The sequence below is a fragment of the Pholis gunnellus genome (assembly GCF_910591455.1).
Source record: "Pholis gunnellus genome assembly, chromosome: 15".
Classification (NCBI taxonomy): domain Eukaryota; kingdom Metazoa; phylum Chordata; class Actinopteri; order Perciformes; family Pholidae; genus Pholis; species Pholis gunnellus.
The window spans coordinates 427,946-443,185 of NC_136542.1; the positions used below are offsets into that span (position 1 = coordinate 427,946).

At 46.5% G+C, this 15,240-nt stretch overlaps 3 protein-coding genes across 4 annotated transcripts; 1 reads left to right on the forward strand and 2 right to left on the reverse strand.

Moving 5' to 3' along the window:
* Window positions 1-1,262: 1,262 nt before the first annotated feature.
* On the reverse strand, window positions 1,263-3,858 carry cinp (cyclin dependent kinase 2 interacting protein). The gene is made up of 5 exons (XM_079174321.1): window positions 3,732-3,858; window positions 2,921-3,089; window positions 2,264-2,420; window positions 1,924-2,053; window positions 1,263-1,664 (listed from the first exon to the last, which is right to left on the reverse strand). Exons 1-5 carry the CDS (start codon window positions 3,736-3,738, stop codon window positions 1,462-1,464), a joined length of 666 nt encoding a protein of 221 aa, XP_079030447.1. The 5' UTR covers window positions 3,739-3,858; the 3' UTR covers window positions 1,263-1,461.
* A 200-nt stretch (window positions 3,859-4,058) lies between these two features.
* LOC306706821 (uncharacterized protein) lies at window positions 4,059-7,700 on the forward strand. Its single transcript, XM_079174048.1, has 4 exons — window positions 4,059-5,248; window positions 5,749-5,940; window positions 6,015-6,225; window positions 6,575-7,700. Exons 1-4 carry the CDS (start codon window positions 4,594-4,596, stop codon window positions 6,807-6,809), a joined length of 1,293 nt encoding a protein of 430 aa, XP_079030174.1. The 5' UTR covers window positions 4,059-4,593; the 3' UTR covers window positions 6,810-7,700.
* A 149-nt stretch (window positions 7,701-7,849) lies between these two features.
* On the reverse strand, window positions 7,850-14,298 carry dkc1 (dyskeratosis congenita 1, dyskerin; the record flags this gene model as incomplete). 2 transcript variants are annotated; one of them, XM_079174046.1, is made up of 15 exons in its annotated part: window positions 14,218-14,297; window positions 13,339-13,388; window positions 13,164-13,250; window positions 11,469-11,560; window positions 10,710-10,894; window positions 10,513-10,577; window positions 10,197-10,323; window positions 9,918-10,048; window positions 9,553-9,696; window positions 9,304-9,424; window positions 9,000-9,118; window positions 8,817-8,920; window positions 8,503-8,545; window positions 8,218-8,415; window positions 7,850-8,112 (listed from the first exon to the last, which is right to left on the reverse strand). In XM_079174046.1, the coding sequence occupies exons 1-15, from the start codon at window positions 14,231-14,233 to the stop codon at window positions 8,050-8,052; spliced, it is 1,545 nt and encodes a 514-aa protein (XP_079030172.1). In that variant the 5' UTR covers window positions 14,234-14,297. The 2 variants fall into 2 exon arrangements, with proteins under 2 accessions (XP_079030172.1, XP_079030173.1); XM_079174047.1 differs by lacking the exons at window positions 7,850-8,112; window positions 8,218-8,415; window positions 8,503-8,545 and having other exon boundaries at window positions 8,813-8,920; window positions 14,218-14,298.
* Window positions 14,299-15,240: the final 942 nt, after the last annotated feature.

Sequence of the window (15,240 nt, forward strand, 5' to 3'; positions counted from 1 at the left end):
GGGTCTCATCTGCAGCACGTTTGTTTTACGTTTGGTTTTGTGGGAAGTTATATTTTATTATTTGTTACTTTTGCACTCCATCACATTTAAAACTGTATTTCCATTACAGTCGACATTCCCTCAAAATGCTTTTTGGTTACTTTGCTTCAGATTTAATTTGGGTATTATGAGCGTGGAGGGTTTGTGTGACCCTGAGAGTTGTGTTGTCGGTAGGGACTCCCAAGGCAAAGTGGTCTCAGGGGCCCTGCGGGCCCACCACTCACAGGAAAAGGTTTTGGGGTCAGCTGCAATGTGAGCCGGGCGGCATGCGAGGGTGGGAACCTGGGCACGCCAACCCAACCTGTCAGCGCAGACGACCTCTAGGGACGTGGAATGTGGTGGTGAGATGGTGAGAAGGCTGCCGGACAGACCTGGTAAACACAAACATGTAGCCAGGGTGAATGTCTGGCTGAGGACCCTGTGAGCAAGGTCTTCACCTCAGGAAGAAGTTGTCTTGGATCCAGGGGAACGCTGAGGTCATGGAATCCAAGTGGGCCGTGTTCAGAGCCTCCATTGTGGAAGCGGCTGCTAGGAGCTGTGGTCGGCAGCAACCTGAGAACCCGCTGGTGGACGCCAGCAGTGAAGAAGGGGTCTCCAGAAACAGCAGACGGGTAACACTGGTCCAGAAGGGCTGCAGCTGTGGAGGTTGCCGAGGTAAAAACACGGGTGCGGGAGGAGTTTAGGGAGAACATGAAGAAGGATCTTCATTTGTCCTCAAAGTTCAGGTAAACAGACGACTCAGGAAGGGAAAGCAGGGCTGGTCTCAGGCTGTGTTTAGAAGGGCAGACGAGCGGACCCGGACTGAGGATATTGTTGAGATGTGGTAAGTACACTTTGAGGAACTCTTGAACCCGACCAACACATCCTCCGTGGAGGAGGCAGAGTTTGAAGTTTCTGGATAAGACCCATCACATGATGAAGTCAAACAGCTGATTGGTGTGGATGAGATGTGCCGTGAGACACTGAAGGCTCTGGACATTGTTGCCAGGAGAGTGTCCAGTATGGCATCCCTGCTTTTTGCAGATGATGTGGTTCTACTGGCTCCTTCAGAATGTGACCTTCAGCAGCACTGGAGCAGCTTAGGGTCAGGATGAGAGTCAGTTCCTCCAAGTTTAAGGCCGCGGTTCACTGCTGGAGGTTTGGTGCAACACCAGCAGAAGGAAAACTGCAGTAACAAAAAAAACTATTGTTTTTACATGAAGACAAAGTCAGTTACAATTTAAATACATTTAATGTCAGAGAGTAATACATATGTCACGTACACATTGAATTTCAGGCTTAAAAACAAGGACCATCTGCTCATATGTGTCCAGGAAGTAGATCTTCTCTGTTCAATAAACTAGATGAATTGACAGCGAGGTGAAGTTCCCCACTGCTTCCAACACTCTGACATGATCACATGAATCTGGAGGACTAAATACATCAAAGGGGGTGGTGTCCGGTCTCCAAAAGCAGAGCCTCCAGGGTGAGTCTGGTCTGGGGGGTGATGAAGGGCTGATGCAGCCAGCAGGAAAGATAGACCATGCAGAGGTCAGAGGTCGCAGTATGGGCTAGTTCCTGCAGGATTGTCTGCTTCAACTTCAGCTCCTGGCTGAAGGAGTCCAACAGGACACGAGACAACTCATCTGAAACATGAAGAAGAGGCTTCAGACGTCTGAAACATGAAGAAGAGGCTTCAGACGTCTGAAACATGAAGAAGAGGCTTCAGACGTCTGAAACATGAAGAAGAGCCATCAGACGTCTGAAACATGAAGAAGAGGCTTCAGACGTCTGAAACATGAAGAAGAGGCTTCAGACGTCTGAAACATGAAGAAGAAGCTTCAGACGTCTGAAACATGAAGAAGAAGCATCAGACAGGTGAGTTCAGTGAAGAAGTAAACTCACTGAAGTGTTTGGCGCTCCAGCTGTGAAACAGAGGACACTTTCTTCCTTCAAGTCCAAACTGAAACTCCTCCAGATCCTGGAGGCCTTGCTGTGATGCCGTAAGACGCTCCATCTTCTTCACCACAACAACCTGACAGGAAGGAAGACAAACACTAAAGTAGTCACCATTCCCTGATCCTCCTCCATATGATAATGACGTAATAATTCATAATACAGAGAAAACCTAATAATTACTAATGATATGTTTTATTCTGATCTCCTGATTGCAAGAAAAGATCTCCAGAGTTTCATCTTTGTTGAAAGTATCTTCTCAGTTAAATTCAGTTAAATGAAGCGTCACCATTTTGCCAACGACGTCCTGCAGCTTGCAGCATTCGTCCTGGAGCTCTGCAGCTCCACTTGTCTGCTGCGCTGGAGCTGATGAAAGTGATGAAGGTGATGAAGGTGATGAAGGTGATGAAGACTCGTCCACTACCAGCAGCTGATCGCTCTGAGAACTGAAGGAGAGTAAATTGATGAAAAAAATCCTTTAACCAACTAAATCAAAACTACTAAATCCACATTAAACTAAATTAATTAAAGTAATAGTAATTACTTAATTACTAACTTAATGAAACTCATTGAAGTAACTTAATTTAAATACACTAATTAAAGGAACAGTGTGTAACATTTAGGGGGGATTAAATGGCAGAAATGGAATATATTATTTATAACTACTTTTTCATTCTGATACTAAGAAAGTAATTTGTATCTACGTAGGAAGTGGGTCCTCTTCTACGGAGTCCGCCATGTTTCTACAGCAGCCCAGAGGGGACAAACTTAACACTGTCTCTAGAGATAAGAAAAGCTCCCACACAATCTGTAGTTCACCAGTAGAGGTCACTAAATCTCACACACTGCTCCTTTAAACTCACCGTGTCGGTTTCCTGCTATGTTGAATCTATCAATAATAAACTAAACTAGCTTAATTAAATTAAACTAAGTAAAGTAAACTCACCGTGTCAGTCTGATGTCCACCAGGTTTCCTGCTACGTTGAATCCGTCCTCGTTGAGTTTTTCCCACCTCACCATCAGGTTGTGCCAGTCGGCTGCGTTATCTTTGATTTTTCGGGTACTTCCAGTGACAGCAGAGCACTTCCTGTTGGCCTGGGTCACTGTGATGTCACCTGACGAGACAACATATATAACATATATGACACAATGCCGGTTAGATTTGTGTACGACTTTCTCTGACGTCATGAACACGTGGTCAACGATGACCTCACTAGAGCCAGGCAGCTGCAGATTTTAGAGGTGACCCAATGCATGATGGGAAACGCCTGACTGTCTCCGGATCAGAGAGCTGATTGGCTCTTAGATTTGACAACAAACACGTTTAGCAGAAAATCAAAATGTTCTGTGTAATTGTAATATTTAACACTCGACTGTTGGCTTAGTCTCATGTTGTGTAACATGTAATAATAACATTAATAATAAAGCTTATTTATACAACACATATCAAAGAGAGCAGCAACGTGTTTCACAGACAGAGAAACAAAGGATAGAATACAATGTAGATAGATGTATATTTCCACATAAATATATATTTCTAAACACATAAATAAATACGAACGAGATCTTTAAACTACAAATAGCCTACAGATCTAACCGGAAGTCACTGTTTCTTTGACTTCCTGTTTATTCTTTGAGGGCAAATGAAAACTGTCCGACTTCACCTCAGTATTGTGTCAGCGCCCCCTGCTGCTGAGGAGTGACCTCACCTCCTCTACAGGAGAGCAGCAGCTCATCTAACCAGCGTGTTCACTCACCCGCCATCGAACCAGCGACTCCTTCTTCCTTTTCTTCCTCTTCTTCCTTTTTTTTTATTATTTTAATGGCGGACTGCTCAGGCGCTCACGTTGACGTATCAACTTTCAACTTCCGGGTTCCCTTCTTCTTCGGTGGTGGATCTCCTCCCCAGCAGCGAGTCAGCGCCTCCTGCTGATCGACCACCTCTCCTTCACTCTCAATGGTTCTTTTGTGCTTATTCATTTTCTTCAAAACCGTGTAAGTACTTATTTATGTTTATTCATAAAACATGACATCAGATGTTTATATAGAAGTATACATTTTAAATCTTTCATAAAACAGTCAGAGTGAGACCTCTTCACAATAAAACAACAGACAGGGTGAGACCTCTTCACAATAAAACAACAGACAAAGTGAGACCTCTTCACAATAAGATAACAGACAGAGTGAGACCTCTTCACAATAAGATAACAGACAGAGACCTCTTCACAATAAAACAGACAGAGTGAGACCTCTTCACAATAAGATAACAGACAGAGACCTCTTCACAATAAAACAGTCAGAGTGAGACCTCTTCACAATAAAACAACAGACAAAGTGAGACCTCTTCACAATAAAACAACAGACAGAGTGAGACCTCTTCACAATAAAACAACAGACAGAGTGAGACCTCTTCACAATAAAACAACAGAGTGAGAACCCATCACAATAAAATAACAGACAGAGTGAGACCTCCTGCAGCTGCCACACGATCTCTTCTAGTTGACGCAGCAGGAAGCAGCAGAAGAAGACGACGAGAGTCACCCTTCGTCTGAACATCTGAATATCTGGACTAATAATAATCAATAATCGATCAGACAGAACTCCGTCTCTTCGTAAAAGATGTTGGTGCTGCAGCAGCTTCCGGCCGAGCTGTGGCTTCAGGTGTTCGGCTTCCTGTCCTGGAGCGACAAGTTGAACTTGCGCTGCACCTGCGTCTACTTCAGGCACCTGCTGGATAAGTCCCGCCCCCTTTGGCGCGGGTTCAGCGTGGCCCTGCGGAACTTCTCCCGGTACAACCGGCCCTTCTGGCGGAGCCTGGCTCAGAGGCGCGTGGACGTGATTTCGGTGCGTTCAGGTAAGAGGAAATACCTGAAGCAGCTCGCCACCTGGCTTCCTGCTCTCGGTGCGCTGCGATTGGATGACTGGAGGGAAGTGGGCGTCGATGAGCTGAAGCTGTTCCAATGGATGCAGCGTCTGTCTGTCACTTCCTGTTCCTCGCCGCTGAAGAACGTTGACTTCCTGTTTTCCCTGAGTCAGCGGTTGTTGGAGCTCAGACTGTGTAACGTGAAGCTCACCTGTCCCGCCTCTCACCTGTTGGCCGCACTCAGTCAGCTGACTCGTCTCACCTCGCTGCAGCTGCACCACGATGGCAGTCTGAGAGTCCCGACGCTGAGCGGCGTCCTGACTCACCTGACTGAGTTGAAACACTTGTCCTGGACCATGATTACCTACAGAACACTGTCACGTGACTTCTTCAGTCCCGCCCACCTCACAGGTAAATGTGACATCCAATCAGCAGGTATCACACGGTCCTTTAGCCCCTTCACCCCTCCAGCAAGCCTCCTCCAACCTTGAACCCCATGATGCTTTTTGGGAAATGGGATGTTCAGGTAATAACAGGTGTGATAACACAGGTAATAACAGGTGTGATAACACAGGTAATAACAGGTGTGATACCACGGGTAATAACAGGTGAGATGACACGGGTAATAACAGGTGAGATGACACGGGTAATAACAGGTGAGATGATGGGTAATAACAGGTGAGATGACACGGGTAATAACAGGTGAGATGATGGGTAATAACAGGTGAGATGACGGGTAATAACAGGTGAGATGACGGGTAATAACAGTTGAGATAATGGGTAATAACAGGTGAGATGACGGGTAATAACAGGTGAGATAATGGGTAATAACAGGTGAGATAATGGGTAATAACAGGTGAGATGACGGGTAATAACAGGTTGATATAAATGTTATGCTTGTCTTAAACCAGGTGGTGGCGCTCTGCAGCTGTCTGACCTCCAGTTGTTGAACTACGACGCCGTGGTGACACAGGAAGTTCTGCAGCCTTTGTCCCGCCTCCTCAGCCTGTCAATCTTCCACCTGTACTCCGTACCTGGTCCCATCTGTCACCTGCAAACATGGCTGACGTCACTGCCGCAGCTCCGCAGCCTCAGTGTGCACGGTGAGTGTCGACATCTACTGCAGCTGTACTGTGACAGTGATGTCATCATAACCTCACTCTGTCCTATCCAATAGGAGGCCATCCTCTGGCGGTGTACGCCGAATTCCTGCCATCCTCCCTCCTCAGTCTGACTCTCTGTGTGGACCTGCAGCCTGAAGACCTGCAGGTGGTCTCGCACAGAGCTCCTCACCTGGAACACCTGCACCTGGAACCCTGGAGCTCCTCTTCCGGCCTAGTTAGACTCCTCCCACAGCTGTTCCCTCACCTGAGGACACTCCGGATCAGGTGAGTCACTGACACTGGTCTCCGTATCTACCTGCTGGTGTCTGTATCTACCTGCTGGTCTCTGTATCTACCTGCTGGTCTCCGTATCTACCTGCTGGTCTACCTGCTGGTCTCTGTATCTACCTGCTGGTCTACCTGCTGGTCTCTGTATCTACCTGCTGGTCTACCTGCTGGTCTCCGTATCTACCTGCTGGTCTACCTGCTGGTCTCTGTATCTACCTGCTGGTCTACCTGCTGGTCTCTGTATCTACCTGCTGGTCTACCTGCTGGTCTCTGTATCTACCTGCTGGTCTACCTGCTGGTGTCTGTATCTACCTGCTGGTTGTTTACTCGAGTGTTTGTGTTTCAGACATCATCACCTGTCGGACAGTGACTTCCTGAATCTGCAGCAGCTTCAGCTTCTCGTCACTCTGGAGGTTCTGGATTCGTTCTACAAACCAGACCCGACGGACCCGAGCCGGGTCGTCTACCAGCCGAGTCCTCGTCTGCTGCGGCTGATCTCTGAGCTGCAGAAATTGACCAATCACAGAGTACGAGTCATTACGAGCTCACACAGAGACCCGCTCTCCTGCCACTGTGTCTGACCAATCAGAGAAGACTGACATCACCTGTGGGGGCGGGGTCAGTCCTCAGTTGAGCCGTTTGACTACAAATCCAAATAACTTAACATGTTTGTTGGTGGGAAATTACTAAACGTTTAAATGTTGACAAAATGTGCCTTTTCTGGATAACCTGTGATTGTTGCCATCACCGCTGCATTATGGGTAAAGTGGCCCAACGTTACCAAATGAATGAAGAACTAGAAAACGCATCGGAACGCTGAAAAACAAATGCCACAAAAATATTGAATTATAAGTTAAACTTTTATCTAAAGAAGCTAAATTACAATGCAGGAAAAACTGAAAGAAAGTGTTACTGTCAAAGTTATAGCAATAGTGCTGTTGCTATAACTTAATACAAATTGAATAGCAGTGGTAATGGTTGTGGTGGTTGTATTGGTAGTAATAGTATTGGTGGTAGCAGTAGCAGTAATAGCATTTGTTGTAGTACTAGTAGTAGCATTAGTGGTAATAGTAGCAACAGAAGTTGTAGTAATACTAGCAGTAGTAGTCTAATTCTGTTAAATTAATCCATGGGGCTTTTATTTTGAAAGGGTGGGAGTGGGTGAGGAGACTATCAGAATGAAAACCTCTAAACCTCAGTGACGGAGGTAACACTCATCTGTGGATTAATCTGCAGTAATTAGCTCATCACGTGCCCGCATCAACGGTTTCCATAGCGATGGAACTTCAAAGAGAAACCTACACCAGCTTCACGAGAAATCAGAACTATTAATCCCAAAGTTATAGAATGACACCACATGATGCCTCACCTGTTTCTATACAGACGTGTACTTAATTTATGAAGATATAAAACAATAAGGACTTTCTGTACAGATCAGCATGAACGCAGTGAGAACGGCTCTGATGACATCACGTTATCAGCTCAGAGCACTAAACAGCACTTTATTTTAATACTATTGACGTCTATAAAAGACATCTGAAGTTTATTTGACCCAAACTGATTCATGCTCTATAACCATGTAATAACTAAAACTTTATATCTGAAGCCAACTGAACACAAATATAGAAAAACACTTTTATTTTGAAATTACAAACACTGTTCAGGTATTTACAGCTGAAACAAAAATAATAAAATGTATACAAAAAAGAAAAAAAACAGAAAAGTCCTCTTTTCTCTGCGTGTCCATCGTAAAACTCCTGAAGGCTTTGAGTTCAGACAGGTGTGAAAAGTGGGCGGAGCCTCAGACAGTTCACCTGTCCGTCAGTCTGCCGCATCATCGTCTTTTAGTTTCTTCTTCTTTTTCTTCTTCTTGGCACTTAAAACCTACAACAAATAAACAATGTTTAAACAGTTATATTTAACCCATCTGAATATTTATATCTGTTATTTCTCTTTAAGTAGCGTTACGTTTGTTACATCATTACTCACCTCTGTCTCAGTCTCTGCCTCCACAGGCTCCGCCTCCGCCACCTCAGGCTCCACCTCCGCCACCTCAGGCTCCGCCTCCTCCAGTTTCACCCTCTTCTCCTTCTTCTTCTTCTTCTTCTTCTCCTCCTTCACCTCCTCTACGGTTGGTGTGCTGGGCGTTGTTGCGTCACCGTCGCTGTCGGCCGCCTCCCTCTTCCTCTGTAGAGGAACAGCTTTAGTGATGACATCACCACCTCAGTGAACACCAGGTGTGCTCCAATTGGACGACAGGTGGACTGAACTTACCTTTGCTGTAGTGTCACCTGACTCTGCAGTCGCCTTTGAACCGCTGTCAATCAAAAACAAAGTCAGATGTTTAAGTCAACATTTAAAGTGAACCTGCACAGCAGACTGATGACATCACCGGCCTCGGGCGATGACATCACCGGCCTCGGGCGAGAGCGACGACTGTTCTCAGGTGAGCTGCAGCTCAGCAGCAGCCGAGTGAAGAAGCTCATGGCTGAGAGTTCCTGTAGCAGACTGACTCCCTCAGAGAGCACGTCAGCTCAGAGAGGGATAACTGTCTGCACACTGGCCCCGCCCCCTCAGGTGAGGCTTACCTGTAGTCCACGTATTGGCTCTTCCAGTCGGTGGGCGTGCTGCCGTTGGGCTTCCCGTGTTTGTCGAGGAGTCCTTTCTGAACCATCATCTTCTTCTGACTCGCCTGAAGAACACAAGCCGTTACTATGGAGACTAAATATGTAGATAAACATTTGAATAAACTTTATTTAAACGGTCTCTACCTTCGGACCCAGACCCCACTTCCGGGGGTACGTGTCTCTCTCCATGATCACTCTCTTGATCTTCGCCACGATGCCGTGGTCACAGGTGGAGATCACAGCCGTGGTCATCAGAGCGACAGCTGCACGACAAACAACGCGAACGTTAACAAAGTCTCACGACGCCATGACGATGACGATCATTATGGGATACTGAGCCATCAGAAAAGGGTGATAGATAGCAGGTCATCACAGCCCGAGAGCTACTGCAGCATCTACTCTCATCATGTGGCGACAGACGGACAGACGGACACACCCCCCCCCTCACCTGTGCAGATGGCCTCTCCCTTGGTGGTTATGACCACGATGTCCTGGTTCATCTCGATGCCGTCCTCGTACCGGAGGACACCTGGCAGCATGATCTTAGCTCCGTAACAGATGGCGTTCACCTGAAACGCATCATCATCATATTATTATATTAACCATTAGCGTCTCATCAGCTACAACCTGAAGATGAAACATAAGCCGGTGTTCCAGGGACGTGATGATTTGCTACAATGTACTGATGAAGACTCACCGCGCTGTCCTTCATCACCAGACGTTTGTAGGACACCAGCAGCTTCTCCAGAGGGAACACCACTCTCCTCAGGTACGTCTCGTCTTTGTTGTGATCAAACTGCCACTGAGCGTCCAGCACGTCGTGCATCGTCACCATGTGGTCCTGAACACAAACACGCATGAGGTCATAACGATGGCGCCGTGAGGTCATGACAACGACGCCGTGATGATGTCAGCAGCATCGAGGCTCCACAACCACAACAGATGATGTAATCCGGTGCTCAGCTGCAGGTTTCTGTTCCAAAGTTAAATTGACAGACCGCCACGGAGCAGAAGGCCTGAACTCAACACTTTGAAGCGACGACGCGGGGACGCGGTACTGACCTTCTCTCCGAGGACTCCGGACCGGACTCTTCTGAGTTCCTGCATCTGACCTCCGACCCCGAGCATCAGACCCAGGTGGACACACAGAGTCCGGATGTAAGTTCCTGCCTCACAGCTCACCCAGAAGATCCCTGAAGAACACAGACCCATGTGATCTATGACATCACCTCCTCTCTCAGGGCATGTGATCTATGACATCACCTCCTCTCTCAGGGCATGTGATCTATGACATCACCTCCTCTCTCAGGTGAACGTTGATCTCATGAATAGTGATCTCACCTAATCTCCTCTCGGGGTCGTATTCGATCAGCTTGCTCTCGTAGACCGTTCGGACTCTGAGTTGACGTTTAACGGCGGCGATCAGCGGCGGTCGCTGGAACAAAGCGCCCGTCAGCGTCTCCAACCCCTGCAGATAGAAACTCAGTCAACGACGGTCACGTGACCAACACTGAGGACCAATCAGAGTGAACCACAGGTCTGTTCACAGACGTAACTCAGAGATAAATCTACGTTCACCACCTGCAGCTCATCGTTCCTGAACTACTTTCTAATGAAATGCTTTTAGAGTCAAAGTGACTGACGGGCCGTCACTCACCCGGGCCAGGGTGTGCTCGCTCTCTATGGCGTTGTGCAGCCGTACGATCCCCACATACTCTTTACCTGCAACACACACACAGAGAGTAGTGAGGGGGGCTGCTGGGTTTTACTGCGCTCACACACCGACAGCCGGGTGGAGATCAATAAGTATCAGTAACAAACAGGAAGTAATAGGAAGCGGTGGTGTCTGTGTACCGGCGCTCTGCTGGGACTTGACCAATCGCGTGGCTCGGTCCACGCAGACGATCAGGCAGCCGGTGACCTTCGGGTCGAGCGTCCCGCTGTGACCCGTCTTCTCCACTCGCAGGATCCTCCGGATCCACGCCACCACCTCGTGAGACGACGGGTTCGCCGGTTTGTCCAGGTTGATGAAGCCCGTCCTGACAGGAAGTAACAGCTATAGTTAGCATAGCATTACCCATCATAATCCTGAATGTTGCTAGCATAGCATTACCCATCATAATCCTGAATGTTGCTAGCATAGCATTAACCAACATAATCCTAGATGCAGTTAGCTTAGCATTACCTAACAGTCCTAGATGCAGTTAGCTTAGCATTATCTAACATAGTCCTGGATGCTGTTAGCTTAGCAGTACCTAACATAGTCCTGGATGCTGTTAGCTTAGCATTACCTAACAGTCCTAGATGCAGTTAGCTTAGCATTATCTAACATAGTCCTGGATGCTGTTAGCTTAGCAGTACCTAACATAGTCCTGGATGCTGTTAGCTTAGCATTACCTAACATAGTCCTGGATGCTGTTAGCTTAGCAGTACCTAACATAGTCCTGGATGCTGTTAGCTTAGCAGTACCTAACATAGTCCTGGATGCTGTTAGCTTAGCATTACCTAACATAGTCCTGGATGCTGTTAGCTTAGCAGTACCTAACATAGTCCTGGATGCTGTTAGCTTAGCATTACCTAACATAGTCCTGGATGCTGTTAGCTTAGCATTACCTAACATAGTCCTGGATGTTCCTCTTCAGGGGGTTGCTGCCGTTCGGTAGAGGAGTGTAATGAGCCGTCCGGATGTTTAATTTGTCAAAATTCTGCAAGAAACAATTTTATTTTAAAATGAGAAACCGGACGAACAGACTGTTCAAGTTTAAACGTGTTGCTAAATACAAAGCACTCTTAAATAATTAAGTCTTCATGTGATCAGAACAGTCAAATCATCTCGGCAGCGCTCGAGTCTCGTGTCGTTCTCTGAGCAGCGTCGGGTAGCTGTCCGACAGAACGCCGAAACAACGCCGGCACTGCTGCAGAGAGGCCCCGCCCCCAGAACGAGGGCGGAGCCAGTGACTGAGACAAGATGGCCGCTCAGCGAATGGATAAACTTCTTCATCACTTCACATGCGAAGACTGGTGTTATATTATATTTCTCAACAGAAAACACTAATGATGCATTTGTCCCAGCGAGACGTTTTCTGTTCCGATTGTTGATGCCATATATAATATTAATACAGCCGTATATTGTAAATTACAAATAACACGGTACCTTATGTTGTAAGGCGCACCTTTAATAAATACGGTAATAAATAAGGTATTAAATAAAAGACAGGAGAGTCCGGTGTAACACGGTAATAAAGACAGGAGCGTCCGGTGTAACACGGTAATAAAGACAGGAGAGTCCGGTGTAACACGGTAATAAAGACAGGAGTCCGGTGTAACACGGTAATAAAGACAGGAGAGTCCGGTGTAACACGGTAATAAAGACAGGAGAGTCCGGTGTAACACGGTAATAAAGACAGGAGAGTCCGGTGTAACACGGTAATAAAGACAGGAGCGTCCGGTGTAACACGGTAATAAAGACAGGAGAGTCCGTTGTAACACGGTAATAAAGACAGGAGCGTCCGGTGTAACACGGTAATAAAGACAGGAGCTCCGGTGTAACACGGTAATAAAGACAGGAGAGTCCGGTGTAACACGGTAATAAAGACAGGAGAGTCCGGTGTAACACGGTAATAAAGACAGGAGCGTCCGGTGTAACACGGTAATAAAGACAGGAGCGTCCGTTGTAACACGGTAATAAAGACAGGAGCGTCCGGTGTAACACGGTAATAAAGACAGGAGCTCCGGTGTAACACGGTAATAAAGACAGGAGCGTCCGGTGTAACACGGTAATAAAGACAGGAGAGTCCGGTGTAACACGGTAATAAAGACAGGAGAGTCCGGTGTAACACGGTAATAAAGACAGGAGCGTCCGGTGTAACACGGTAATAAAGACAGGAGAGTCCGTTGTAACACGGTAATAAAGACAGGAGCGTCCGGTGTAACACGGTAATAAAGACAGGAGCTCCGGTGTAACACGGTAATAAAGACAGGAGAGTCCGGTGTAACACGGTAATAAAGACAGGAGCGTCCGGTGTAACACGGTAATAAAGACAGGAGAGTCCGTTGTAACACGGTAATAAAGACAGGATCGTCCGGTGTAACACGGTAATAAAGACAGGAGCTCCGGTGTAACACGGTAATAAAGACAGGAGAGTCCGGTGTAACACGGTAATAAAGACAGGAGAGTCCGGTGTAACACGGTAATAAAGACAGGAGAGTCCGGTGTAACACGGTAATAAAGACAGGAGAGTCCGGTGTAACACGGTAATAAAGACAGGAGAGTCCGGTGTAACACGGTAATAAAGACAGGAGGTGTACCTTGAGCAGCAGAGGCCACTGGGACGTGTCCAGGGAGAACACCTTGGACTGTGGCTGGATGAGGAAGTCTCCGCTCTGCTGGATCTCCTGTTAACAGAGAAACTAACTTTAATCTGCTTTCAGAGAGAAATAAAGTTATTAAATCAACATGAACAGAATTAACTTCTTTACTCACACCGACTTCTTCTTCACTGACTTTTGTCTTCTTCTTCTTCTTCCCCGACGCTGCAGAACAAATCACAGATTTAAACACTTTGTTTTAAATCTTTAATTCTAAAACCACACTTTGATATTTTTGATTCCTTTCAGCGTCTAACTCTACATCACAGACTCTTTATACTCGAGGTTAACGCGTTGAATTATTAAATGTGACAAATAGAATCTCAAAAACAGGAGTTTGAGTTTCCAGCAGAACAACAAATTAACTTTAAAGTTTTAATACGTTTTATGATTAAAGTCTGACGTCATTAATGGAGGAAAGAGAACCAGCCCACGTGGCCTCCGACCACATGTGGCAGTTAGCATCAGGCGGCTAACTAAAGCTAACAGGCCGTGTGATCAGAATCATCGAGGACTTCTGATTAAAACATTGAACACGTGGTCAATCCTCTTAATGTGATGAAGATGATGAAGACTATAAATCAAACATAGCATTTAATTAGGCTTTTCTGGCTTGATCTGGTTCCACGTGAGTCGCCACACGTGGGTGCTTCCGGGGCCCGCGTGCTGAACACCCTAAAACCTGCAGGTTTCTACACGAACACGCGCTGAACTAACAAACCCGACAGAGCTTCAACACACGAACCACAGCAGCCCCACACTGATACACACTACACATTAACACACGTTAACACACGTTAACACACGTTCATCATATAAATAGGTTTCCTTCATGGAGTCTGGCCTCACGCGCAGATAAACTGACTGAGGGTCCTTTGAAGAAGCCGACAGAAACAGGCTCGTGCACTGTGACCAGCTGCATGTTTAACTTTAAACGTTCAGGCTTCTGATCAGGAAACATTATCTTCACACTGAAACACGCGCAGCTACTCACCGTCTGTGTCCGCCATGATCACCCGCGAGACTGAAGGAGAGAGAGACTGCTGCTGTCTCCTCCTCTTCCTCTCTTATCTCCTCTTCTTCCTCCTCCTCCTCCTCCTCTTCTTCGGTGGTTTCCATCATCTGTATTGGAGCGTTACCGCCTCCTTCTGCCGGAGTGTGAATCAAACATTACACATGAGACGGTAGGAAAGCTGTTCTGGTCTCTGAATGTCCCACAACCTCTTCTCTTATCTGTGAGTCCCAACTCAAGCATCAACACGTGCTAATGAAGCGCGTGCCTCGACATGAGGAGGACTTGTTCAATACCTGCTTAGGTTTGGATCATCCAGGTGTTCATCACACTGGACTGCATGGTGAGGGGACGTATGCTACAGTATTACAATGTTATTATTGGGATTCTCAAATATATTCATCATTTTGCGTGAAATATGACTAAATGATATATTTTGCTTTGTACCATGAATTTAGACAGAACCTGGTGTATTATGATATAATAAGAACCCGTTATGTGATAACCCAGAGGATGAATACTGATCTCTTACAGCACTATTTGATATGCTTGTGCTTTCCCAGACTGTTTGTAATATGTTTGTAATTTTGTAAAATTTTAATATTATATAGGTGGAGGCTTCAAATAAGCCCAGTTGGCTTTCTGCCTCCTCCTGCACTGTGATATTCATTTATCTCTGTTATGTTTGTTTGTTTTGAATTTCATTGTTTGAATTGTGCAAATAAATGAATAATAAATAAATAAAATACTGAAGGAGCAGCCCAGCCTCCTAGAGGATCTCCTGAGGGAGCAGGGAGTCCAGCAGCCCGCTCGTGTGTTTAGGACGCCCCACACAACAGCTCAGTACGTCATCAACGCAAAGAACGACAAAGTCTCCGTCCCTCTTCAAGACGAGGGTTTGAGATGCGCCATCGACGAGCTGTTCACATGTCACATCCTGTCCAACTGGACCCAGTCTCTGGATCCTCTCAGTGTGTTGATGACCATCTCAGGTGGAAGAGATCA

Bases quoted from the DNA above. Each gene is read 5' to 3' on its own strand.
- cinp (XM_079174321.1), bottom strand. The intron at 2,421-2,920 runs GTGAGTTTACTT...ACTCTCCTTCAG, and splicing joins GTGGACATCAGACTGACACG to TTCTCAGAGCGATCAGCTGC. The intron at 2,054-2,263 runs GTGACGCTTCAT...CCTTCCTGTCAG, and splicing joins AGGACGTCGTTGGCAAAATG to GTTGTTGTGGTGAAGAAGAT.
- LOC306706821 (XM_079174048.1), top strand. From the start codon at position 4,594: ATGTTGGTGCTGCAGCAGCTTCCGGCCGAGCTGTGGCTTCAGGTGTTC. The intron at 5,249-5,748 runs GTAAATGTGACA...GTCTTAAACCAG, and splicing joins CAGTCCCGCCCACCTCACAG to GTGGTGGCGCTCTGCAGCTG. The intron at 6,226-6,574 runs GTGAGTCACTGA...TTTGTGTTTCAG, and splicing joins CTGAGGACACTCCGGATCAG to ACATCATCACCTGTCGGACA.